The sequence below is a fragment of the Clavelina lepadiformis genome, chromosome 3 (genome assembly GCF_947623445.1).
Source record: "Clavelina lepadiformis chromosome 3, kaClaLepa1.1, whole genome shotgun sequence".
Taxonomy (NCBI): Eukaryota; Metazoa; Chordata; class Ascidiacea; order Aplousobranchia; family Clavelinidae; genus Clavelina; species Clavelina lepadiformis.
The window spans coordinates 6,368,663-6,396,097 of record NC_135242.1 but is presented as its reverse complement, the minus strand read 5'-3'; the positions used below and the strand labels follow the sequence as shown (position 1 = coordinate 6,396,097).

Here is a 27,435-nt window from a genome sequence, read left to right as displayed (position 1 = left end):
TACACGGGATGTGTCTCTATTTTATTTTTGTTCGCATTAGAAAAATTATCCATCACCAGTCATAAGAAAATTTCGTGAAAATTAATTGTCCGCAAGTAGTAACAAAGAAAATGTAAAGCTTTCTAAAATATTGCCGAACGATCGTACACGGATAACGGAGAGACCTTCGATAAAACAAAACCAATTATGACATCACAAAACAATAGTAAGTGCTTACGACGCCCAAGTCCGCTGAAAAATTCGCCTGCGGCGGAAACGATACTTTCACACAGGTTCGAGCCACCTGTAGATACCTGGACAACCTTAAATGAACCGTGGTCCTGTAACTTCACGAAAGTTTTTGCTTCTTGGCCCTAAATTCTTCAGCTTCCTTAGAGAGGGTCCGTTTCGTTCGCACGGTTGGCATCAAGAGCTTGTCCGATTGTCGTCTGGTGTAAGGAACCAATGACGAGAGCAGGGTGGGCCACGTGAAAAGCGCATTGAAGCGTGAACGCAGTATCTTGTACTTGTAGGTCGACTAAATATGACAAAAAGTTTTAATTTTTAGGGGGTTACTTCAAGTGCAAATGCAGGTAGTCTGCTAATGTACGCCAATACAAAGACCTGAATGAGAAAAGGTTATTGTGATCTTTCAATGCTCGATCCTGATGATGGCGCGCATAAGTAAGCTAAACCCTAAACGCATGCTTCTCTCCATACAAGGCCATATTGGTATAATGTACCCTTAGATGAGTTAGGAGTTGGTCAGTTTTGAATTTTTCTGTTGATTTGGTTTCAACATCGTTGATGTCAGTTTCTTTGTCCTTATTTTCGTCATCAGGTAAATCAAGGATCGTCTTGGCACGTTTCACTCGCGTCTCGCGATGCTGCAAATTATAACGTCATAGAACTACATCAAACGACATAATTACTTTAATTCAGAAGAACGATGCATATCACTCAAAGCATAACGTTTATGCATCGGTACATGAAACACAATACAGTACAGTAACTGGTCACCTCAAGTGATATATTGTAATTATACGTTTTACAAAGCTTTTCAGCTGAAAGTTACGGCGTATGCATGCCATCCGCCGCCATCACACGGGGATAATTGTATCCATTAACCAAGTACTTCGTACAGTTAACGCGGAAACAAGCTCAACAACACTGGTATAAAATCAACTGCGTGATTTGTGGAAGCGTGAAAAAGACAGAAGAACTAAGCGCTTTAATGGAATTATTCCTGCCAATCTCAACCTTTTCTGGTCGCGGTATTATTTTGTTATTGAGGTAAAGCGCGTCCCCGCCACTGTATATGAAACATGTTTTTAGAAGACACTGCAGTGTCTGCTTCTATGAAAGTTACCCGGCACAGCAATGTCGTTACGTAAGTTAAACTGCCAAATACAATGCAAATTAGGAAATACAAAACCTGCTATCTCAAAAATCAAACCATGCACAGCCGACGTATTATTACATGCTAGAGAAAAGCTAATTGTCCCCTTCTCTATAGTTTGCCAGCGATGATTTTTAACTCACGTTTTATCAAACGACAAGAATATTCAACGTATGACATGCTACAGACACGCTTAGGTAAGACCAAGTACTTCTTCCGAAAGCACATTTAATCTGTTTTGTAAAATATTGTGCAACGTGCTACACACGCAATAGATCTCTGGTTTGCACACGAAAATACCAACTCTTTATTATTATGTGTCAATAAAGCATGATCGATATCATAACGCTGGAGCTTTATGACGCCATAAAAGCTACAAACAAAAGGTTACACACCTTGCATAATTCGCGGTACCCTCTGATCGTACCCCTGTTAGGAGCAGTGACTGGTAGATAAAGATTTCTCACAAAAGTCCTCGTCTGTGACGTCTTTGCGTCACTTCCGCTTTTTTCGTCGCTGTTGATCAAACGTGGCTGTTGTTTTCTTTTGCCTGGACAACAGTTGTTTAAAATGGTTTTACAGAAATATCAGGTTTATAAAAAGTCGTTTTTTGTTGTGTTTTTCCAGATTTTGCGGTTAATTGGAGATGACAAGATCATGTATTTAAAAGAAATCCTATACAGGTATATAGGTCAAATGGTATATCACAAAACAGGAAAATGCATATCGTGGCTTGATATAATCAATATGGTCTCCCTAAATGGCAGAACATTTAACTTGTCACTTACCAGGTTTGTTAGCGCCATCTTGCGTCAGTTGGTTTCGGAGCAAATCCTTCATCTTAATTTGAGTGACTAAGCAAAAAAGAAAGGCAGTTAATTTACAAAAAAAGCCGGTTTTATATCAGACACAATCAATAAAGCAAAAAATAAAACGCAACAAGGATTGCGGCTCAGGAAGGAAGAAAAACTTACTTTTAACGTTGCTTTTCTTCACTTTATTGTGCTTGATAGTGTCCAGCGCTTTCTCAGCATTAATATTCAAAGCTGCAAAACCGTAGTAAATATATAGATTCGTATATCGGCAGGAGGTCGGCAACAACAAAATACATACATCTATCCTCTACCGCATAGGTAGAGTAGTTTTGGCGTTTAGTACTGGCTTGATAGCACTATTTTAAGTACAGGTAAAAATATTGTTGTTAAAAGAAAAAAAACACTTGTTTGGTCACCTTTTACAAAGCTAATGAAGATGGATTTCGGGGTTATTCCTTCCGAATTTCGCTCGATTTTAGATAAAACGACAGTCAGTGGATTTTTTTCGTCCAACATTTTCTTCCGGTAAGGTTGATAAAGACGAACTTTTGAAGACAAAGCCGTGATGAAAAGCACTCACTTACACAGGCTACGTAAAGGTGTACTTTTACATAAAAAATGTTTTGCTGCTAAAGGGAGCAGATACTACCACGGTTTGGTCAAAGCTGCCCTTACATAATGTTTCGAAGATGTCGTCATTGAGATTCTTATCGGCCAGCCTTTGCATCCGAGGTTTCCTGCTTTGATAACGTCGTGGCTTAAGGATTTCGTGGTACAACTTTATCACCTCTTCACTGGACATATCAGGTGATAACTGGAGCCGGGAAAATAAGCAACAACATGTAATGGTATGAAGCCACGAGAAGCAGTATGGATATTAGCAAAGAAATGAAAAGTAATAATAGTGGTTTACTAATAAGTATTCCCTGCAGCTTACAGATTTCAGTATTTTGCATGTCCTTTTGTCGTTCTGGTAGTCAATGTCGTGTAGCCCATTCAACTTCGCCATAGCAAGCGGAATTTTGAATTTGCCTGGCGGGAATAAAGGTTAGGGCAATAATTACTAATTTTGTAAATAACTACTAATTTTCGAGTCTGTTAGATTACGGATAACAATTAATCAAGACAAGCTCAGCAACATTAATATTGAACATGACGTGGATGGAGACATGGGTCGTTGTAAATATTTTTTGCGTGGTATTTTGTTTTGCCCCAAAATCCAAATTATCCAAATAATCAAAAAAAAATTAAAATTTTACCTGACGCTGTTGCATCTCCGTCCGATTCTAACAAGAAAAGTAATAAGAAAATTTAAAAATCTAAAAGTTATCTTCGTTACATGTCGAGCCAAATGAATTCAAGGTATTTAATGTCCACCCACCTTTCTTGACCGCGATATGTTCTTGGCAAATTGCCCTGGCCAGTTCACGACGAACTTTGGTTATCCCGTTCATCTGATGAAGGCGTCTAGGGTATAGGACCTCCCTCCCTTCTGCTTTATATCTGCGAAATTATGAATCTGGTGAATGAGACAACGCGAGCAAATACATAAAACATGCACCGTTTGATCATTACTAAGCTATCAGGGGCTATTATTGATACTTACTTTTTGATGGTAGTCCACCTTCTTAAGCATTGGCAATCGGTACGTCCGGTAAGTTCCTTAGCGATTACGGCCCAATTGCCTTCGCCGAGCTGCTTCACGAGTTTCGCCAGCTTTCCATCTTCGGACTTTGTCCACTCGCAACGCTTGTCGATCAAACTATTCATATATCTACAGCAAACACAATATAGCAGTTGTTGATTCAGTCTGAGATGTGTGTAACATTGGGTTGGTTTAATTCTTTTCAGAAAGTCGCTCATTGATGCGTAAACCTAAACCTGCACCTTTCTCGAAGTTGGGCATCGTTTCGATTTGGTATGATGCCAAGATCCCGTATGACTGACCATCTTGTACCGTACAGGACCACCGCTCGAAACAACTTGGCGTCCTCTTCCGGCGTGAACCTAAACATTACCTTATGGTAAAAAATGACGGGACCCAACATGGTACAAGTGGCTGCTTCAATTGCAGTAAGAATGGCAAAAAGTTTAAAAACGAAACCTAAAAACGTCACCTAGTTCTTTTAAATGAAGGGTCAACTGTCTTTGTCCATCTGTGGCAGACCTGTGTCGCAGATCTACCACCATGGTGAAAAGAAATCTAGGAGAAACATTGTTATGAAGTTTTTACCTTTACTGAAAGCAAAAAGATACACCCAAATGGACACTTCTGAATACACAGCATTGTAATGTACCTTAATTTTACAAGTAATTCATTTACTTTTTGCATTGTAATTTCACTGGAAATTATTCTCATTTTAAGAGATTTTGACGTAAGATTTAACTATTTATTTTCTTTCGGAAGAACCCAACAAAGACAATGCAGTAAAAGTGTATTTCACTTTACAGCAGTCGATTTATCATTACCTGAGAATATGGAACACAGTTGCCGACCTTGAACTTATTGACAAGCTGTATTAGTTTTTCGTCTTCTTCTGGTGTCCATGGTCGATGCCTAAGTTGATAACAACTAATAATTGCACAAGCTCCGATAAAATTTCTGAAACAATGTGTGCTAGAAAAAATGGCCGCTATAAACCTACCAAACTTCACTAAAACTAAAGTAAAAATGACACCGTTTTAAATGGAAAATCGATTTTAGTTACTTAATAAAAGTATTAATCTTCTGCTGATATCTTTGAAGGACTTGGATAGGAACACGGTTGCTCTCCAGTTCACTTGCTATGACATTCCAGTCGAGATTCTTGTGTTTTGCAACCAAATACACTAGTTTCTATAACAACGTTCACAGGGTTAAAAGATGTCGCTTAAATATAAATGAAAAATAACATTCGCAATTTCACACAACTTCAAAAGTTTGACAATAAAGTTAACCATTGTATATACTGTAAATGCAAAATGTTTACTTGAAGACTGACAGACATTTTACAGTTAAAATTCCATACAACTATTCATGAATTTATGGATTTATTAAGATACTTTGTCTTCTTCTTCAGTCCAAGGACCCTTATTAATGGATGGACATGAATTATTCTTCCAGTGTAATCTACAACATCCAGCAGTTTGGGAATTTTCAAGGTCTACATTGGAAATTGAATACCAGTCCCAAGGGGAATCACAGTTTCCCATCAAATCACTAATCTAAGTTGGTAAATAAGGCTCAAGTAAACTATATTATTATTGTATACTTTAATCTCGTAAAATTTGCTTTATAATCGTTATTCACGTTCACCCATAATTCAGAATTACAAGAAACTTAATAGTTGCTGTTAACTACCGGGATTTCATGAACTTTTTCAAGTTTTTTCTCAGAGTCTTCAATCTTTTTCTGCAATCTGTGATAAGAGAATACTTTAGCAAAACAATGAGAAGTTTTTCAATGAATAAGCCACTTGAAACGGAAACAAAAATCTTACAGTTACGAGATGCAAAAATTTACCAACCAAGTCAATCAAGATATTGGTAGCAGTGTGAAAACAGACTTACTCTGTGGTTGGATTATTCTTATATTTTTCTTGAAGATATTCGAGCTGGGTCATAATAGGTTCAGATGTCGACCGACGTGCATTTTTTTCAACTCCAGAAAGCAAAGCTACAAACATTTCATTTGATACAAAATACCAAAATATCAACATTCTTTAAATTACTGAAGAAGACTGGCAGGGCTGACAGTCTTCACCTGCTTCAGTTGTCTTAGTCCATTTAGGACAGGGCATCACGTAAGGAACAAAATGAGATCCCAATTCCGATCCTCTTCGCTCCAAGTCAATATTTGGAGGTCCATATCCTCCTTCATCCTTAAAAGTTACAAATTTGTTGAAAAGATTATGAAGAAAGTAATTCATCAAAATTAGTTTTTTTACTATCATAGGCCGGCAGTTTGAAAAATGTTTAGGATTAGAAATCTACTGTATATATACCTTACATACTATAGGGTAAATTTAGCAACAAGTGTGGAATCCTAGAGTGTCGAAGCATTCAAAACTTGTCCCACCTTAAAAAATTGGCGCTTGAATAAAGCATACTCCAGTTTTGCTGGTTTTTTCGCTTTCTTTGGATTAAGATCCATATTTTCCATTAACATTGACTGAACAATAAAGATTTAAAAATATTAGCGAGAGATCCCACCAGTTAAAAAATAAAAATATTACATGTACATGGCAATACATTCCAACGATTTTTCCATTTATGATCTCTAATCTTTTATACCGCAATAACTTATTTCTCAGTTTTGCAACAATACATAAAAAGAAAATTCTCACAGTTTTATAATGATTTTCATGCAGTAACCGATCTACTGTAGCAATCTGTTGTTCAATAACTTCTTGATAGGCAAAGTTCAACTTTAGAAGGTTTAAAGGAGTTGGCTCAAAATCAGCGGAAAGATCAATCAGTTCCTGTGAAAATAAAATACCACAGTTCTACTTCTACTTATTTATACTAGCTACACAAGAATAAAACAGTTAAAAATTTATAAAGAAAAGGATTAATTGATGTGTCAGAAAACATGCTTAGTAAAACTTAAAATGAAAATTTCTCACACTTTATAAATATAGCCATTTAATTTTGGATGGACTGAATCATGCAGACTAAACTCTGTCATAAACCTTCATTTTGCATTTCAAGCAGAATAAAATTTAAAAATAAAATGAGTATTAAAATTTGAGTAAAATAAACTTTCGTTACTTCTTCATCTGAAGCTTCGTCCTGTGAATCTACTTCACTATTTCCAGCTTCGTCTTGAAACTCCTCGTGTGATATACCTGGAGCAATAAAAGATGCAAAGGGACCATAAAAGAAAAATGAAAATATAAGTATTTAAAGATGTAAAACTTCTACAAAGATGGTGAAGTAAAGGGGAAAATCTACTGGTCCTGAAAAGAATCGGTTTGAGTCATGCAAGGAATTCCTCATTCCCACAACAACAGAGTATGGCAGGAGCATATCTGATATTTTTTGGTGAAAACAGCATTGCACAGTGGGAGGGGAGTGGTCTCTCCAAACAACTCTTTTTTTCTCTGTTTTTTTTATTATAAAAGGCTGCATCTGGCCTATCACAAATTCCAGACGTGCTTGTGTCACGTGTTGCGGTGCATACCTGAACACCGTAAATTTGCTTCTGCACCCCTGAGATCTTGACAAAAACTGCCATACTCTGGAGACCAGTTCATTCATATTATAAAGTTTGTCATACCAATACCTGCAGTAGATGTGCTGGGCTGGTTAGGGTCAAGTGTTGAACCAGTAGTGGGGTTAAGGTTACTAGGCCTGTAATCCAAGGAAATGCCAGGGACATCATCATCTATTAAGATAAAAGCCAAAGCTATGATCTGGAAGCCAAGAAATTTTATTTAATCTATTTTTTGCGCAATTCCAATTCGTTAATTTTTCCATTATTTATAATATAAAAAGGTTTTATGTTTGTGGTACATTGGTTAATAACATTTATTTCAATATTCTATTATATACATGTTTTCTAAAACGTCTGCTAAGGCTACAAAGTTAGCGTACAAAAACCACGAAGTCAGCGTTAAACTGTTACATCAAATTCCTCACCACCTTCATCATCGTCATCATCTTCTTCTTCTGGATCATTCTGTGTCCAGTTTAAGTTCAGTGGGATAGAATGCAGCTGAAGCTTTAAAATATCCTCTTCCATTTGTGACTCCTCATCTTGCATGTCCATCTTACTTAACAATATCCCGCTATTTCCGGATACAGGATCTTGAAATGGTAGCTAAATACAAACAAAACTTAGGCTACCTGAAACAGGCATATACAAAAGTTACTGCAGTATGTCAACCTTCATACCAAACCACAAACCGAAGACTGATGGAACATGCTTGTATAAACAAATGTTCACTCTTATTCATGTTTTACCTTTGGACTCTATTAGCATTTTAGATATGTTTGACGTTAAGAAATGTGGAATTAATTTCATCGTTGTGAAAACTAAAAAAGTAAACCAAACGACCACAAAAATCAGACAGAAGTCCCTTTAAATATTTTGTTTCTTTCAAATATATAAAATATTTGGTGTTTTTATATATTGATGTTGCTCACACACTTAAAACAAATTTACTGTTAGTTCGCCAACCACTATTTAAGTTGTACTTATTTAGGCTTTTCTTATAGAAGCGAAAAATAGTCAACTTTTTAAAATGACATAGCTATCAACTGTCAAGAGTACGGGATTTTTCTGTTTAAACTATAATGATTTGTTCGACCTAAATTGGCATGAATTTGTTGTTACGAATACTGTAGCGCTTATGAAAAGAAATTTCAAAATTTTTCAATCGTATTTCGATCAAAAGCATCTCCTTAGGGGTTTTCCCTATTTTAGGCTAAATTGAACACTCCCTGAAAATAACAATTTCCTTCTTCATGGTATGATAACAAAACAGTTCCTGATGACTTAACTCAGGGTTTCTCAACCGGGGACCAATGGCCTCCAAGGAGACAATTAACGGGGGCCACGATTGCCTGCAATTTAAATGCCATACTAGTGAGCTATAGTGTAGTAGCAGGAGAAAACGAGGCAAAGCGTGACACAAGAACTACTACTACGAAGGCTACTGCACACACAGTAGTAAAGTAAAATGTGTTCTGCAATCAACTATTTACATTTCTTATTAATGAGCGGGGGACCACGAATTTTGGGTTTAACTGTAAGGGGATCACGAACCATGAAAGGTTGAGAACCACTGAGTTAACTGTTAACTGTATTGTTTCCTACTTTTCGGAACTATTCCAGACCGAGAAAAGAATTGATATAGGCTATATATATAACCTATAGTTAGAGAGGAAATAATTGGTTACGTAAGTAATAACCAAGAATTTCTGTGTGCATCTTTGCTTAGATGTTTAATGATTTTGTGTGTTACTTTGGTTATTTTGTTAGATTTTTATTTAAATAAATGGTCCTGTTGAATGAATTTTACAGTTTGCGTTCATGCTAATTTTTCATTGTTATGGCACCGCTACAATTAAAATTTTAGCTGCCACTATTTCACCAGAAAAAAAATCATGTGTTTGAAGCTATTTTTCACAATTTCCTGTTAACCTAACTCAAATGAACTTAACCGAAATCTACCTTCTAATCTCAATTTAGTTCCAATAAAGCCGTGAGTAGCTAACATCAACTTTTTGCCCTTTCTCCTAAACTAACTGCTTACTTTTAGCAACAGACTGCGTGACATACATACAATGAAATAGAGACTTTGTAAAAAAAAATTTTATTTGGCACTTGGGCCCTCGCTGCTTTTTGCCGGTTTCTTGATTGTTTGTGAGTATAGTTCTCTTTTATTGTGCTGTCATAAGGTTAGCACTATATTTTATTTCTCGCTATCACTGGCGAACACTAAATGTTGCAATTCGATGGCAGACTTACAAGCAAAACTTGACAAATTTTTGATGAAATTTTTTTGTTTGGTTCTAATACAAATGAATTTGGGATTCAATCGTGTTGACCTACATGATATTTGGGTTCACACGAACCGGAATTATATCATCCCTAATGTTTACTAAGATATTTATACAATTGAATAACATCAAATTTGCCTTTAACCTAACAGTTATCTAACTTGCTTTATCAACTAGTTTTATATCTCTAAGTCTAACCCAAAACAACTGTTAAAACTTTGTGAATTTTTCCTCCTAATGTGATTCCCTGGGTATTGAACGATGCAATCTGCTGTTGAATTTATTGCTTTATGCTTGAAGGAGTTTGACAAACTGCTCCAGGAAAATGCATCATTGGATCCCTTGATATTTAAGGTTAACTGCAACAACTGAGTGACTTCACAATTGAAATAGACAACAAATCAAAATTGAGTTTACTGTTTACAGTAAATATAATGACAGTTAATATACTTATTATGTTGGAAGTACAAGACAAAAAGCTTTTTTCTTCAATTTTAGATGATTTATTATTTTGTCACACTTCTAAGATTTATTATCTTTGTCCAATTTAAAGATGTATTTTCTACACCATCAGTCATTTTTATGCATTACTAGTATGTTTTTTTTATGCAAATAAAAACTCAATTTGTCTGGTAACTGATTTTATTTAGTTTTATGCTATTTTTTGTTTGATGTTTCACACTTGCCCCTAGAGCTTGTATTCTTTGCCAGACATTTCTAGTGCAGAGAATTGACCTATGCACCAGTTCAAAGGCGCAATATTACCATTATGCTACATATTCTGTTTACGGTATTACTTATAACAATTGACCAATCACCATATTTTTAAAACCACGTTGTTATTTTGTTTTTAGTAGATGTGTAACATATGTTTTCGTAATCAAACTGTTTACTTAAAATTCACGTTTGTGGGCTGTCCTCATTTGTGACTGTTCAAACTTTGCTACTGACCTTTCTTGAAGCATGGCAGATGAAAAGTGGTTTCTTGGCCGCGTAAGTCGTCAGAAAGCAGAGGATTTAATAAATAATGTTGGAATTGATGGAAGTTTTGTTATCCGCTCAAGTGAGAGCATTCCAGGAGCTTATGCTCTCAGTATTTTGTAAGTTTTTTGTTTTCCTTTTGTAAATCGCAAACTTTTTAGTTCTTGTTTTTGCATCTGTTGTTTTTAATCAGTTAACTGTAAATAAAAGGGATGATGTAAAACATTCCAAGCTATATCTATCATATAATATGAAGAAATTAAGCTACATAAATGTTTACATATTTGGTACAGCTATATACTGTTTTGATTGCCTTTTTCTTTGCTTTCCTTTGGAAATTTTAGTTTTTAACATTTTGGTTATGGTATTGCTTATGTCAGGGCTTCTCAAACTGTGGTTCGCAAACCCGTTTGTATAATTTTGTGGTCGTGAAAACAAATTTAATTTTTATAAATTGAACTGTTTTTTGTTAATTTTTCATTCGTTTTACTGTTTCCATTACGAGATTCTTTTATTACTGCAGGCTACAATTACTGTACTTTGGTGGATTGTGCGCACTTGTATGATTTTACCAGAGACAAAAATACCACTTGAATTTGTGATTGGACATTTATTGTTTTAACATCATTAACTTGTAGGCTACCTCTCAAGGGGTTGCATAGGAATTTCTTTTCTAAAATAAAGTCGCAGAACCTAAAAGTTTGAGAAGCCCTGACTTATGTAATATCGGGTAGTTAAAGTAGTTATTGGTAGTAGGTAAGTAGTTAATTACATTTAACTGTAAGTAATATATATATTGTGGAATACAGATTTAAGGGCAGTGTCCATACATACAGAGTGTTACCTGCAGACGGGCTGCTTGCTGTACAGGTAATCTGTTGTACTTCATTTCTAACTTTCCAAAGTAAAATCTATTATTATCAGAAAATTCCATCATGCATCATTCAAGACAAACTTTACAGTACAGTATATTTGTAACAGTTTTCGTAGGCATCCCTCGTTTATTCATACATTTAGCCTTAAAATATCTGCTCAAATATATAAGTTCAAAAAATTTAATAACAATTTTTATTGTGACAAAATGAGTGCTATGGTAAGTAGTGGGGCAAGGCACATGTTGTTGTTGTATCACATAAAATTGCTCATATTTTTCCAGACAATAAATGGAGTACAGCAACGTAAATTTTCCACCTTATCTGATCTAGTACGGGAGTATAGAAACCCACAAAATGGCTTGGTTTGTGGTCTTACTAATCCTGTTGGCCTTGAGAGCTCAAGGCCTCCCAAGCTTCTAGCTGGTATGTCAGTTGTATGGTGTATTATATGAAGCACTAAAGAAATTGTTAAAGGCATTTTTTGTCAACAGATCCATCACATTCCAGAGAGTCATTGCCCTTGCCACCTCCACCTAGTCCTGCACCAACACCAGTTTCCAGGCATAAACAGGGAATTAAAGTTCTTCCCACTGTTGATGCACCCAGTGTTCCAGCTGAGAAAACACGAGAAACACGAAACTTGCCCCCTGTTCCTTTGGGGTAATGATGTATAACTTTTGTTAAAGAATAGTGGTGCCTTAGTTTTCTTCATTTCTCCAGCTAAATAGTTGAATCCATCATATGATTTAGCTATAATTAATTTTAATAAATTAGCAGTAGCATTTAGATATTAAATGCATTTGCAACTTTTGTTATTTTTTGAAGTGATGGACCTCAGAGGGCAGCACCGAAACCATCATCATCAGCCAGTAGCTCTGCTGATGTGAATAACAAAGATGTGGAAATAAAATCTAAATTTGTAACTCGCCTGAATGACATCAAAAACACATGGTTAGTTAAATATAATAGACAAATGGCTTTGGAACAGCTCATGATGAATGATTCCAAATCAAAAGTTCCAAAAAAGTGCTTTTTATATAAATTTTGTTCCAGCATTAGTAATTCATGTGCCATTATCACTGATGATGTGGTTGGATTATGATGTGTTGAGTTGTTGTTTGCTTCTGTTACACTATTTTTTGTATTCATGTCTTTTGGGTAAACACCCTAAAATGAAAGTAAACAAAGGACTAAAGTTTACCAACCTCTGTGGTAAATGGTCGCTTATATATCTTAATAACTTCTTCTAACTTTAATTCCAGTTTAAGTTGCTACTGCTTTTTAATTTCTCCTTGAAGGTTGTTCTAAATCTTTGCAAACAAACGGCAATAGAACTGTTTTACAATTAGCAAGCTATTTACATCTAATTCTTCCACCGGTCATATAGTTAACATTTTCTTGATAGAAAGAGTATAAATAACAACATCAGTTTTTTCAAAACGTCTACATACATTAGATATCACATCCAGATAATCATGAAATGTATTAATTATTAAAAGACAATAATCAACACTGTCTGTAACAACACTTTGCTTTTCAGGCCTTATGTTGACTCAAGTTTTCTTGAAACTGTAAAACAATACACATCGGAGGGATTGGCATCGGATTTGTTCTCAGTTGGAAGAGGTGGAAGCCAGTGCGCTGAACTACAAACTTTGCTCGCTAGAGAGGCAGTCACCTTTCACAGGTGCAAATTAATTTATATAAAATTAGTTTGAATGCCTTACCACCTGTGTTTCTAGCATCTTTCTATAGTTCATGTTTACCAGACATACATTGTACCTTGTACATAATATTTATGTATTAAGTATTAACACACGCTGCACATGTTTGTATCGAAGGGAAGTGTAATTTTTGTCTTTTCTATAATTGATTTAAGATACATTCTGTTTTTTTTCCATTGTAGTGAGCTTGAAAACTTTTTAATGAAGATAGACATCCTCAGGCAACTTTTTGACTTCAGTTCACCACCAAGAAAATCTCATGCATATAACAGGGTTTGTATAGCAAGTTAAAAAAGTTGTAGATTAATTTAAATGCGTTTAAAGCTCTTTGTTTTCAAACAGATGCAAGATACAGATGTTGATTTGGACACATTTCTTGGTCGCCTTGGCGATTGTCAGACAGTTGTTAAATCCTTAAACAGAAGAGCCTGTATAAACCTGCAGGTAAATTTTAGTTTAGATTTGACTCGTCTCTATATTTGATCCTAAACATCCATTTAAACTATGTCCACTTTCATCATTGTTAAGTGCATTGACTATTTAGTTACAAGTTACGAGTTTTAACAAAGCATATTCATCTATAGAATTCAAAACTTCAATTCGTTTTAGTTTATTACTTCTTACCAATGTAAAGCTACTTGTTAGTATACTTTGCTCCAGTAGTTTTCTAAACCATCATTTAATGTGCAGGATTTGCTTGGTATATCAAATACATCAGTAGCTCAGGCTTGGCCCAGGAAACATTCTAAGCCAATCGTGGCATTAAAAGAAAGAACGTTTGAGGTTTGTATTGACTACTAAGTCAATGAGACGTCTAATAAATGATTCAGTTATAAAATAACACTTACAGCTGAATTAAACACAAGTTTAATTTCCATTGCAAGATTAATAAGTAGACCAAAACCCATGTAGGTTGCAAAAACAGTGGGGAAATTCTGCTTTATATCAAAGCTACAGCTAATAACTATTATACTTAAGTATTTTGTAAAGTGTAAAAAACACACAATGATACTATGCCACTATGAGAACAATGCTTCATGAAAAGAAGTTGTTACTAGCTCATGCTTACTGGTTAGTTTTTGACTAAAGTTAATCATCATCTCCAACAGGTAGCGTGGTAAAGAGGGATATGAGTGCTGTCAACCCTAAAACAGGAAACTCATAACAAGGTGGTAAAGGCTCATTTTAAAGCTGCTGATACCATAACTGAAAACAGCTTAAGTGTTTTTCAAACTTTCATACAAGGAAGTGGCATTATTTTCCTTTGCATTTCCTGGTCTACTTTTGAAGCCCTGATTTGCATCCAATTGTAGTATCTAGAAACTGGATTTTTCCTGTTTTAAGGGGAGATGCTGGTTTAGTTGGTGTTCAGTTATATTAACATGCAGTTTGAAATTTAATTTTCTTGCAAAATAGCCTACGTCATATGGCCTTTTTGTCATTTAAATCATTGGTATTTATGTAGCTTTAAGGTTCTTATCAAATGGGATAACATTAACCAACAAAAAAACTGTAAATCATGTTTTAACAGTTTCTACAACTTTTTTTGGAAATTATTGTTTTTTACTAAAACCGAAATTAAAATTGTGTTTGAAAAGTTAAATGAGAATTAAACATGTTATGTGCTGTATCTCGAATGGTGTACTCGTCTGGTGGAAAAGTGTCAATGTCTTTCCATAGAAAAGCAGTTAAGATTGTATTTTACTTGAAAACATTTCTGCTTTATTAAACAAAATTTACAAACATGATAGGTAAAACAAGATGGGGGGATTCGATTTTCAAAGCAGAAGTTGAAAGTGGACATTGCTAACGGAAAATTACAACTTATCAAAATGGATGGCATGACAAAATATGATCACACTCAAGGTAATGCTAGGTTACGTTTTCTGTTTCACGATACCTCAAATTATTCCAAATATTCGTTTGTTAATAATAATCAATAGCCCACTGGTAACTATTGCCATTACGATATGTATACTCACATAAATTAAAGGCAGCCCTAAACGCCTTACGGTAGCAATTACAACCAAATATTTTGTATTTTGTTTAATATTTTGTTAAAACACTACACTACTAACATCCCTAAAACATCAGTTTAGTTAATTTTCAGTTATTTTTCACCATTATGCAGTTCTACAAATCATCAAAAACAACAAGTCAAAGAGTAAATTGAGTATTGTGTTTGAGGGCAACAAAAAACGTGACTTTTCATTTGAAGAAAGTGAACAACGGGAGGCATTCTGCCAACTCATGCAGCATCTCAGAAATAAACTGAGCAGGTCAAAAGATCCGGACAATATCAAGATTTTCTGTGGATCTTGGAATATGGGCAAGTGCTTTTTGAAATTTACTCAAATTTTTTATGTTTTTTAAGTTTTACTTTGTTACAGTTAGGTTTTTATCGTTAAATTGGGATTAAAACGGCATTGCTGAAAATGGGCAGCTCTATCACAAAAATTCAACCCATTGTATGGTTTTTGTAGAAATTGATATACGTCTACTCAGTAATTGCGCAATTATTTACACAACATTCTTTTGTGTTTAGGTGACGCGATCCCCCCAAATGACATTAGCTCCTGGTTCACTTGCAGCGGTACCGGCAAGTGCTTAGACGCCAGTATACAAGCGATTCCTCACGACATATACGTGATTGGAACACAGGAAACCGGTTTGCCTGAAAAGGACTGGATGCACAGAGTGATGGACACTATTCAAGAGATCACGGCCACCAACTTTCACCTGGTCTGTTGTTTACCGATCAATTCTATTGATAAATTTTATTGTTTCATTGTTTAATATTTTCATACGGTAAACACAGAGCATAATCTGCAGTGAGGTTACTCTTCTTAACTGATTTAGACGTAAATTTTGTCTTGTAAGGCTGATTAGGATTCGTTAACAAAATTAAAGGTTCATCAAGTGAGTATATACGTAAATTTTACACGGGTGCATTTCCGCGTGGTTGCATTTGTATTTGTAAGGGAAAGTTTTCATACTGTACAAGTCGCTTAATATGACCACTTTTTGAGACCGGAACTTTTTCGTGATAATACCCAAACGGTCTCAATTAATTTAATTATTGAAAGCAATGTAACCAGACATGAGCTCAGTGTTTTTAAGGTGTTTTTAGCGACCGATGCGGTCTCTTAAATTTCTCTAACCGAATCTCAAAATTTGTACTTTTGCAAGTAAAGCAGAAAATTAGCAGTTAGTTTTTAAAAGTCGCGGTCTCTTAAAATTTCTTACTGGTTTCTGAAGTCAAACCTGAAAAATACTCCCTTGATTGACACGGTTAGCCACAAAATGACCAAAAACATATCTTGGTTATTTGTCGCTCTAATGCATGTTTTTCGCCAAAAATTCAACTCATTCAAACGTCACCTCACAATACAGAAAACAATCCACTATTCTACAGAATGACGTCAACTGTCACATGGCACACATCACGAACGCGGAATACATGCAACACACAAGAAAAAAGCAGATAAAGACTGCAGAGTCATGTCCGGGAAAGTAAACCTTAACGCTCCACAAAGTATTAAACAATCAAGTGCTTGACAAAAATTTAAAAAAGAAAAAAGAAAAATGGCCATAATACCCAAAGTACGGTAGTTTATTACGTCAAATTTTTTGATGAAAATATTTGGGACAGTTTTAAAATAATCAATAAAGCGATTAGTCATATTATTATCCATGGTTTTATTAAGCGGTTTCTACTGTATCAAAAATTTGGTAAAAATATTCATTTTTTGTGTTGTTCAGTTTGTTGGTAATTGTTTTATGGATAAGATTTGTTTGTTATCTGGACCACATGCTTTGAAATTGTTCAAAAGTAATTTCTCTGATTGACGCTTACGCAGGTGGCAATGGATGCGCTTTGGCACATTAAAATCATCATTTTAGTCAAAGAGGAACACAAGAATCGAATTAGCCATGTGCAAACCTCCAGTGTTAAAACAGGTAAAAAGTCAATCAAAAAGTTAAATTTCAACTACAGCATCGTATCGAAAAAGCTCATACTGCTCGCAACGTTTGATAAAAAGCTTAATAAATATATACAAGATAAAAGAATGATAGGTTGAATTATCAACTACGATGTTTGTTAAGGAATTGCAAATGCACTGGGCAACAAGGGAGCAGTGGCGGTGTCGTTTCAGTTCGGGGGAACTTCCTTCTGCTTTATTAACGCCCACCTTACATCTGGGGCTGAGAAATGTGGAAGGTAAAAAACTCCACATTTTTTGTTTTTAAATACTAAAATGTTTAAAACTGCAGCGCTGATTTTGGTGTTTGGTGAGTAGGCCTACTGAACTAAAAAGGTAGGCGTACGTAAAAAGTAGGCATATTTGAACTAAAAACAATATGCACAATGTAAAGTACAAATGCAAAAGCAATAAGGAAAGACAAGAGAGCCGGAAAGAGAAATGATTACCAAGTTATTGACTTACACATCAGTATAAAGACCCCGTCACAACAAACTACTTTTCCAAACGTACCATAATTTTTGTTTAATTGTAAAACGGTGCGTGATCTGACAAGAACGTGTTGTCTGAATTTGTTAACATCTGGACAATGTTAAACTGATGCCCGTAGTTGCTACGTCCGTATGTGCGGAAACTTGGTTCGTAGCACCTTTATTCTGATTTAAGTACATCGCCGTTCTAGTTGTGATTCTAGGACGGAATGAGTTAAAACCATCCTTGAAATTTACATATATATTTACACAGACCATATAGGCACCTGTTATTACGGCCGCATCGTTTGTACATAGTTTTAGTACGTTCGGTAAATATTTTCATAACATACTGAAAACGAGTCTGGTGTGTTCACATAAATAGACTGACATATTCGCTTAAACGGATTGATTATATTATATATATGGACATGGCATTTTTTTTATCCATTCCTATTGCTGACAGTGGTGTGCTTTCAACAAATTTCAGTGTAATGTGAAACACTCTGTACGTACTCTGCCAGTATGAAAAGCCTTACTACATTTCCTATTAACTTGATGGTCCAAAGTTCAAAAGCAATATAGCAAACGCACTGAAATATCACACATGGTTGTAGATTAAAATTCTGGATGTTTGAACAGAGCACGAATAAGAATATATATTTGCATCAGGCGAAACCAAAATTACCACGACATACTCCGTTCTCTTAACCTGGGTGAAGACAGGTTCAGATCGTTTGACCTCACCAACAGATTTGATCACCTCTACTTCCTTGGCGATCTCAACTATAGGTATTTAAATTTACTCACTAGACCACCACTTTTAAGTATTAATCTCATAATTTTGGTTGATATGTAGATGGTTGCGCCAGCCTCTACATTCCAGAAGTTTTGTGCTTTTTATTGTCACGTCAAATATATCAATGCAACGCATATATATTAATGCACGTCTATGTGATCTATATCATTCTATGCGTTCATATATAGCCTATGGTGTCTGTGATTGATTTCGCGTTTAATGCTTATTTTTTCTTTAGACTTGAGATGGACGTCCAAGAAATTCTTTCCAACATAAGGAAAAACGAGATGGCTGTATTGCATAAGGTTGATCAATTAAGAAGGGAAAAAGATAGCAATAAAGTCTTCAATGGATTTCGTGCGTGCTAGGGGCTTATATTTTGTAACAATTCTCATCCGGTTTATCAGTCAGTAGTCTGTGATTATCGAAGTCAATGGTAGTTAATTTAACTCCACTTCAATCAAAGTAACTTTACTGGTTGCCTATGCAACGTAATTCCATGAACTGAAAGTAATTTATTGGGCTCCTTCAACCTCGACTTGATGAGCTTCCACTTTAAATAATTTTGTTCAATTGTTTTCCAATGAATTTCTTTCAAAATATGTCTACCCGCCATGTTGTCATAACACTTGTGTTTGAAGATCTTAGTAAGGTGTAGTAATTTTCATAAAAAATCAACGACCAAAATAATATTTTTAATGAACATGTAAAATATGATAAATACTAATGACTAGTAAAACAGTACATACTGATATAATACTACAACGATAGTGACGGTTTCTGTTAATTTTTTTTTATTCCAAAAAGATGAAGAAGAAATCTTATTCCCGCCCACGTATCGTTACGAGAGAGGAACGAGAGAAGCTTACTCGCATCTTAAAGTGAAGAAGACTGGAATAAGAATAAACGTCCCTTCCTGGTGTGACCGTGTGCTGTGGAGATCTTATCCTGAAACACATAACGTCTGCCTTGCTTATGGTGAACCTTACGCGTCTCCCATGCCCGCTACGTCATGCTACGTTATTATTACGTCCTCGATGTTGTTTTATTATTAGGATGCAGCGACGACGTCATGACCAGTGATCATTCTCCTCTCTTCTCCAACTTTCAAGTCGGGGTCAGGGGTCAGTACGTGTCCAACGAAGGTAATTGCTAGAAAGTTATGGTGTTGTTGTTTAATAGCTGTACAGCTGTTGTAATTGGAGAACCTGTAAATTTCTTAGTACGGCAGACATGTTTCAGTCATTTTATATTTCAAGTTTCATACAAATTGTAATTCAGCGAGCTAAATACAATACGAGCAAAACTTGCTCTGTTGTTCTTTGCACACATTTCCAGTCTCATTAGCTAAATACACAGCGTTAATTAAGAATGGCCAGACTGCATCGATTTATTTAGAAGGTTTCCTTTGCACAGGTATCTCCAACTCAAGCATTGTTAGCGCCCCTGCATCGATAACATTCGAACGGATGGAAGTGATATTGAAAGCACCGGGGAAGAGCAGTTTCTATCTGCAGTTTCACTCAGTCTGCTTAACCGGTACCGTTTTTACTCTTTGTCCTTCGATGAAATAACTGCTTTTGTAAGGTGTAAATTAATAGGAAATGAGCTTGACAATTCCTTCTGGCTAGCGTATATTTTTACATGAACATATAGCTCTTGTAAACATGACGCAGTGAACCTATTATGATATGAAAAATGGATGTGTGGCATAACATGTATTTCTATCTCTAATCTTGCATATTTATCTCTTTCACAGACGATATTAAGAGCAACAGGAACAACAAATTAGAGAGCAGTAAGCAGGGTGTCAACTGTGTCAGGTTGCAGTGGTTCAAAGAGAACTTGCCACAGTTAAAACCAATCATATCCGACAGAGAATATCTGATCGATCAACACATCCTTGTTTCTGTACGAGCTGAAGATGATTCTGAAGTTCATGGTGGGTAAAGATTTTGAACATTTATGTCATATTTTGAAAGCAGTTGTTCAACGCTAAGATAGTCTTAGGGTTTCTTTGTATCTTGGTAAATTTTTTTCTGGGCATCGCCTAAATTTCTCTCCAATGATAACTTAAATGCATAAATGTCGCATTTTCAGCCGAGTGCGTAATTGCCCTTCGATCAATGATCGGGATTTCCTCTCAACCCTTCGCCGAGCGCTTGACCCGGAAAGGTGAAGAGAAAGGCGACTTAAGGGGGTCAATGACTGTAAAGGCGAGGTATGAGCGCGATTGAGACGCTACTTTATGACCTTTGAACTTTGACGACATGACAAGATATTTCTTGCGTTTTAGTCTTCAACATTTGTTCAATGTCATTATAATTTCATTTTACTTGCGCGTGGTATTCCGTTAGATTTCAACTTAGTTTACATACAGTAAATTTTCTCCAGTGGCGAGAGCAAGCTCCACGTGGAGAAGACATACGACTTCATCAGAAGAGATGATGATGAGATGAAGAAGACCATTCAGGTCTGACTTAAAATCAGGCCGCCAAATTGGAGCAGGCAGATTCAGGATAAATCTAACTCAAATCTCCTTTAACTAATTTAGATCCAGGATGTTATTTATGAAGATCCTGTAGCCAATCCTCCGTCCACCTCTTTTCCTAATCCTCCGTCCACCTCTTTTCCTAATCCTCCGGCTCGATCCAAACCGAAGTGGGTGGCTCTTCCACATCTTGCTTTTTGTTGACATATAGTGTAGCACGATATTACATTATGATGCATTGGAGAATTACAGTAAATTTAATAACTTATTTAATTGGTTATTACAGTATCACAAATATCAACATTTTCTAGACCTCCTTCTCATCAAGTTTCAAATATTGAGCAACAAAAGTCAGGATTTACCCCCGAAGTGGCGGTCTACGGTGAAAGCCTAATAAGTAATAAGAAACTAGATATTTGCTAACTCGTATTTGCTCTTACATCAACCAACACGACTTCTTCAGCATCGGTTTGCAAAATCGTACTTGTTTAATGAGATTAACCTAATGGCAAAACTTACTTAATTATTAGCGGAAGGTGAATATGCTGACCCCGATATGGTAAACCCAAAACCCCACATCAACAACCCACCCACGCTACCTGCGCCAAATGGTAGAAGGTCCCCCGCGAAGACGACGGATGCGATTCGCCCCTCGTGAGTGTGATTTTCTGTTTCTGTTATCGACATTGGCAAGGTCTCGAGTTTATCTGAGACATAGACTTTAGTATAAGTTTTCGTTCTCATTTATTTTTAAGGCAAAAATGTGCCAAAATATCGTGGTACGCTGTAGGTAGCAGTCAGTAAATCAATAATTGTTGGTTGTTACGAATGAATTAATGAGCGTACGTTTGAACACTACAGTAATTATGTTTTAATATTGACATACAATATTTCCCAAACGTAAATATGTGATTATGCCTGCTGACTTGTCTGTTCACACACCGAGGCAATAATTCACTTTCGCATTGTGTCTTGATTATTTCTTTTTCTGCAGCATACCGATCCCCGATATCAGACCGACAGAATATGATTCACCGAGGCCGTCGAATTTCGGGGATTTGCAGAAAAACCTGGATAAATCACAGGTTACCTTCCCTCCAGGTAAGCACAATTTCCGAATTTTACCTCAATAAAAGTTTGAAAACTAAACCTGAGTTTCGCCGACAGCGCATAACAGTCACGTTTAACTTTGTGTACGTGCGTACCTAATTTTTTTCGTCGCGTTCAGAACACTTAAAAACCTGTTATTCAGTGTGATGTGCAACTACCGCGCTTTGCGCCAGGTTTTGTATGCCAGCACATCTCATCAACACTGAACACAAAAAGCGATTTCTTTATGGGTATCTCGATGTCTCTTGCACGAAAGTATATCAATTATGATGGAATGATGTCTCTTGTATAAGATTATTTCCTCCAACTACGTTCACGTCGTTCTTGTAACCCGGTTGCAAGGTGATTAAGTTCTTTGATACAATTCGCTTAACGTCCATGTTGCGCAGATCGCCCTGCTCCTGCTCCGAGAGCTGTCTCCGGCTCGATATTTCCCCAGTTGCCTCTCATCGACGTCCAGTCATCACAACCTCCTCCGAGAACGACAACGAGGCAAGTCAAATCCACGAGCAATTTGGAAGACGTTTTGGAGGAATTCAAGAAGGTTGAAGACATTTTCAATGACGCACTCTCGGTAAGTTTTGGTTGCCCAATGCGGTTCTTGTCTCGCGGTTTTGATTGGCTCGTTGTCTCGCGTTATCACTTGTCCCGTTTTGAAACATTTTGGTACGATAGGAGATTGCTGAGTTATGTCAATGCTTTCATCTGTAATTCAGTAATTATGCTGCAGAACTCGCTTAATTTGCAATTTAATTAGTCAAGAAATCGGGGTCAAGGCAAAATTACTTCCACAGCATGCCATATACTGTATTTCGATGCGAACGTGTGTTTTAAATATAAAAATTTTACTTACAAATTACAAAGTAGCTACGAAAGTGCTGTAGTTTATCAGTCCATATAGCGGTCTTACACATTTAAGTCATATAAGCTTTATAATTTCCCTTAGAAATTTATTGTCATTCTCATTATAATCAGTTATGGCATTAAGTCGTTTTATGATTCTATCTTTGATATAATTACAAGGCGCATGTGTGGCGCTGGGGAAAGTAACTTCGTGCTTTCAATGTCCGTGTTTATGGTAACCGAAAGTACTTTTTGTGCCCCTGACGTTCTGCAGCTCAAGCTTGCTAAATTTTTATCTCTAATTTTGATGTGGCTCGCCTCGTGCGGTATTTTCAAATGTTAGCGTAACGAGATTTTTTCAATCCGTTTATGTTAGGCTCGATTGCTGTTTGACCATTGGTCACTTTAACTGGTATACAGCATACCGTATACTACATGACTATTGTGTTACCTTTAACGGGAAAGGCCAACATCGATCAGCGTTGGTTGTCCACTAAATATGGCTACTGTGATATTTCACTTGGATGTAAATCACCGCTTAATGCAGCGATTGTTTAACTTTGGGACGTGTTCTTTTAAAATTTAAGTGATGGAAATATTGCAGCCCTACTCATAAGAATTAATCGTAGAAAAATGGGACTAGAAAAAATATTTTTAAACTCCAAGTGCAAATTTGAGAGTGAAAATATTTAATTGTAGATCTTGCTTGGTTTGCACATGCGGCCAAAATGTTTTTATGCGTATTGTTTTGCATTGGAGGTTCATTAAGATTGAAAATTAATTAAGTTTCATTGAGACCCATTTAATTGAGACCCATTTAATTGAGCAACAATGGCAACATGCTTCATTTAATTGGTTTCAATAAACACTGATTCCAATAACTTTAAATGTCTATCAAAACTACGCTGCGTATGAGTATTAAACTTGTACATGTGGGTAAGCTTGTACATTTACGTCACATGTTGGCATGACCTGAGATAACCTTAGTCGACGTACATTGTAAGAGTAACAGACTTACAACACGCTTAAACTTAAAGTCGAAAGAAATGAACGGTATATTGAGCTACTATGAACCCCCAAGCCTTCGCTCAGGACCAGTAAAATAATAAATGTAAACATTTATCGAACAGACAAACGCATAGCTACAGACTCCAAGTCATTCACTCATGTAACCACCTCTAGATAAACAAACCAAAACATGTGCTAAAATTTGACAGCGAGAACTTGCACAATGTTCAGTTCATAAACAGTTCCAGTTTAAATAAAGAACATACATCATGAACATTTCTTTAAACGATTTTCTTTCGCCTCACGACTGTTTTGCTTTTAGCCTACTTTCCCGATTGCTGCCTTTCCGCCACAGACTGCCAGCGCAAGTCCATCATCTTCCGCTCTATTTCCACCAGGCAATGACCTTTCCCAGTCAAACACATACGATGTACCTTTGGGGTTTATGAAAAGGGTAGGCACTTAGTATTAAATTTCAAAAGTTTTTATTTTACAATAAAAATAACTTTCAAAGATTTTAATCAAAGTTCTTAAAGTATACACGTGCACATTATTTGAACAAATTAATCAAAATGGTCTCTTGGTATCAGGTTAACAATTCGCCGGGTACGTCCCGGCCCAGTAGTCGCCCACACAGCCAAGGTTACGATCAAGCTTCGGCTTTGCGCACTCCACCTGCTGCAAGCGCTGCCATGTCTCGTGCAGGTAACGGTAGAAGTTATTCCATAGCAGTATTAAACCTACACCAAAATGTTGCAATTAAACTAAAAATGTTCTGGTATATATTCTGTTATAAAACTGAAATGTGTGAAATTTTCACCGGGTAAATCACAATAGTTCGGTGCGGGAAGGTTCTTTGAAATCATCTGGAGCTACATTCAAATCTTAAATCTTTGTCTTTAAACATCATTTAACAATAAACAATTCCTTTATAATTGTGCAATTATAGTTCCTGGATCTGTCTACGAGTTTCTTAGTTCTTGTAATCTGGAGCAGTACACTGAGGGCTTACAAGAAAATGGATGGGACAGCATAGAATTTCTAAGGTGAATTCCACGCTTAACACGTTATTCATGTTTGAAATTTAGAATGCATTGTATTCGAATGAAAGAAGATTCCGCATTTCAAGTTGTAATCACACACAATTTCGAAATGATCATGATCATAACCCCAAAGTCTGAATCATGAATAGTCAGATCATCGTACAGTACCACAAATGCCCATCGGCATGTTATGTTATGGCGGTGAACTTTACTGATAACATCTGTTTGTTATAATCATCGTGATGCGTGTCAGCGACTCTGTAAAATAACAAGTTGCTCATTCTTTCATCCCGGTAATTAATTGCTGTTGACGTCGCATCGTTCGCCACAGCGGCCTTGAGGAAAACCACAAGGATTTTTGTTGTCACTGCTGGGGTTAAATCAATAGTGTCAGCTACGATTACATGTTAGCTCTACCCGAAGTACTTGACACATCACGGCGTTTTCGAGCAATCTGACAGTTCGATATTTAAAATGTCTGGTTAAAAGCGGTCATTTAAGCTTAAAATAAACCCACAACAGGACTTTCCTCGCGCGGTCTTTTCCCTCTCAATAATCTTAAGTGTTTACAGTCTTCTATTAGCTTGCCTTATGAATCTTACTTTGCGTAGTGATATCACGGAGGATGACTTGATGGAATCTGGAATCACCGACCCTCGGCATTGCAGCTTGATCTTGGAGAGAATTCAATCACTGGCGTTGTGATCGTTGCTTTTGGTCGGATTCAGTTGTCCAGACCCTTAAAACGACTTCAACAGTTCAACTTCAAAGCGAAAAGTGTCCACCTTTACAACATTAAGCTCGTCAATTTTTGAGTTTTTTAGCTTTGATCGTCTCAGACACGTGGTAGTCAACATTGGCAACATCAGGTTGTCACATCACAAACCTAAAACCGCTTATGTGTTGTCGATTTGTCAAGCTTGAGTGCTCTAACCTTACCCGCGAATTTATTTGCTCACTGTCCGTGACTTGGAGTCGTTAATTTTTGACGAGTTTCTTTCCAAAATAAGACTGCACAGCCACAAAATGACTTCCAGCTGCAGAGTCCGTGGTTTCTGATTTTGAATTGCTCCACGACGTCACAATCCCGATATAGAATGATGTAATTGCATTAATACCGTGTCTTTGTTTGTTGAGATGAAATTGCCACAAAACAATGCGCTTCTATTATGCTGTCAAATTTTCAATCTTGTCTGTGGCTTACGTTCGTCAAAGCTTTGAAGGTGTTGCTCATATTTGCTTGGAATTAATTTTAGAATCTTTCTTGGAATTCCTTCCGAATACTTTCATCGTACTATATCTTTATATTTACTGTGCGTTGACTTGATGATTTTTTTAAGACTGCGAGCATACTAAGGCTCATCTTCAAAACGCTGCGCATATGTCGGGTACTTGAACATTTTTCTTTGTTTCACTGTAAAAGTTCTGTGACATGCGGCAGCCATCGGATTCTTAATGCATTTACCATCGCCTTTTTGTGACATTGTGTTTTTGACTTTTGTATGTCAGTTAATGGCATATATATGGTGATTATTTCCATCGTGTTGTAACTTTCTCATCGTGTTCACCGTTCCTTTTTTCTTCTTCAAGCCGCATTAGATCAAGTTTCAAGTGTTCATGTATAATCGTCTTTCGCGTACGATTCCTCTTGCATGATACCTAAGCAGCCGAATGTTCACGATTTAAAATGGACTGCACTTATTCATTGTCAAACACGCCAAAGATTTGCGGGTGGGCATGCCCGATACGACTAATTTTGTTTTGTCGAACTGCTGCTTGGTTAAAGCCTATAGCTATGTACATGTCCTAATACGATACCATTCAAGTAACCTGGCCTGATGCAATACCTGGACGAAGCACTGCTGTTTTAATTTTTACAATGCAATGAATTTGTTTTCTGTTGACATAGTTTTAAAATCTTTTCAGTATGGTGGTGTATTGGCGTTTTATGTTGTTATCCAATCGAGTTATTTGCTATACTATTATGCAGATTGTTTTATTATAACAAATTAATTTGGCCTGTAATCTTGTGGACAGTATGACGTGTCATTCCATGCTTGCATCACGGGCGAGGTGCGGTTGGAAAAGTTCAAAAAGGAAACGACGGCGTACTTGAGGTAGCATTACCATGTTCTGAAGATAAACAAAGGATTAAAGCACATTTCCAGACAAGCCAAGATTGCCGTTGATGTTTACCGATGTAATTCTGAAACAATTTTGCTCTTCTTATCCAAGTTAAAGTTGATTAACATAACGAACAGAGCGTATACAGCCGAACTTCAACATTCTTAAAACTTTTTGCATCGCCACCATGTTTAAGATCATGACGATTGTGCCATTAACGAACAGCTGACTTTCAGTGAAAATGCGGTTAATGTAAAACCAGACATCACTACATATGATCTTAACCAATACTGCGCGTTTTATATT

The 27,435-nt window shown here is 36.3% G+C and overlaps 2 protein-coding genes across 4 annotated transcripts; one reads left to right on the top strand and one right to left on the bottom strand.

Annotated features, from left to right (window-relative positions):
* On the bottom strand, window positions 1-8,060 carry LOC143450670 (uncharacterized). 2 transcript variants are annotated; one of them, XM_076951306.1, is made up of 24 exons: window positions 7,813-8,060; window positions 7,457-7,558; window positions 6,943-7,019; window positions 6,519-6,653; window positions 6,251-6,343; window positions 5,936-6,053; window positions 5,743-5,848; window positions 5,534-5,591; window positions 5,236-5,397; window positions 4,902-5,029; window positions 4,663-4,750; window positions 4,311-4,396; window positions 4,081-4,200; window positions 3,800-3,967; window positions 3,575-3,696; window positions 3,453-3,479; window positions 3,131-3,225; window positions 2,869-3,007; window positions 2,610-2,738; window positions 2,353-2,424; window positions 2,167-2,232; window positions 1,774-1,928; window positions 723-866; window positions 1-517 (listed from the first exon to the last, which is right to left on the bottom strand). In XM_076951306.1, exons 1-24 carry the CDS (start codon window positions 7,940-7,942, stop codon window positions 329-331), a joined length of 2,709 nt encoding a protein of 902 aa, XP_076807421.1. In that variant the 5' UTR covers window positions 7,943-8,060; the 3' UTR covers window positions 1-328. The 2 variants fall into 2 exon arrangements, with proteins under 2 accessions (XP_076807421.1, XP_076807423.1); XM_076951308.1 differs by having other exon boundaries at window positions 7,816-8,060.
* A 2,476-nt stretch (window positions 8,061-10,536) lies between these two features.
* On the top strand, window positions 10,537-27,023 carry LOC143448344 (phosphatidylinositol 3,4,5-trisphosphate 5-phosphatase 2-like). 2 transcript variants are annotated; one of them, XM_076948042.1, is made up of 31 exons: window positions 10,537-10,778; window positions 11,469-11,529; window positions 11,816-11,957; window positions 12,026-12,194; window positions 12,360-12,485; window positions 13,075-13,221; window positions 13,441-13,531; window positions 13,601-13,702; window positions 13,949-14,041; window positions 15,010-15,124; window positions 15,390-15,587; window positions 15,804-16,000; window positions 17,119-17,218; window positions 17,366-17,480; window positions 18,384-18,503; window positions 18,749-18,867; window positions 19,318-19,488; window positions 19,566-19,655; window positions 19,927-20,049; window positions 20,270-20,452; window positions 20,611-20,731; window positions 20,905-20,983; window positions 21,065-21,171; window positions 21,313-21,383; window positions 21,532-21,655; window positions 21,996-22,102; window positions 22,501-22,685; window positions 24,285-24,416; window positions 24,553-24,667; window positions 24,912-25,008; window positions 25,617-27,023. In XM_076948042.1, the coding sequence occupies exons 1-31, from the start codon at window positions 10,642-10,644 to the stop codon at window positions 25,708-25,710; spliced, it is 3,831 nt and encodes a 1,276-aa protein (XP_076804157.1). In that variant the 5' UTR covers window positions 10,537-10,641; the 3' UTR covers window positions 25,711-27,023. The 2 variants fall into 2 exon arrangements, with proteins under 2 accessions (XP_076804157.1, XP_076804156.1); XM_076948041.1 differs by having other exon boundaries at window positions 21,313-21,398.
* The last annotated feature ends 412 nt before the right edge of the window (window positions 27,024-27,435 follow it).

Excerpts from the sequence above, each read along its gene's own strand:
- LOC143448344 (XM_076948041.1), top strand. The coding sequence starts at position 10,642 with ATGGCAGATGAAAAGTGGTTTCTTGGCCGCGTAAGTCGTCAGAAAGCA. Across the intron at positions 19,489-19,565 it reads TAACGTCTGCCTTGCTTATG|GATGCAGCGACGACGTCATG; the intron begins GTGAACCTTACG and ends TTTTATTATTAG. Across the intron at positions 20,050-20,269 it reads TCACTCAGTCTGCTTAACCG|ACGATATTAAGAGCAACAGG; the intron begins GTACCGTTTTTA and ends TCTCTTTCACAG.
- LOC143450670 (XM_076951306.1), bottom strand. The coding sequence starts at position 7,942 with ATGGACATGCAAGATGAGGAGTCACAAATGGAAGAGGATATTTTAAAG. Across the intron at positions 5,030-5,235 it reads GGACTGAAGAAGAAGACAAA|AAACTAGTGTATTTGGTTGC; the intron begins GTATCTTAATAA and ends ACGTTGTTATAG. Across the intron at positions 2,739-2,868 it reads CGACATCTTCGAAACATTAT|TTCGTCTTTATCAACCTTAC; the intron begins GTAAGGGCAGCT and ends TGTCTTCAAAAG.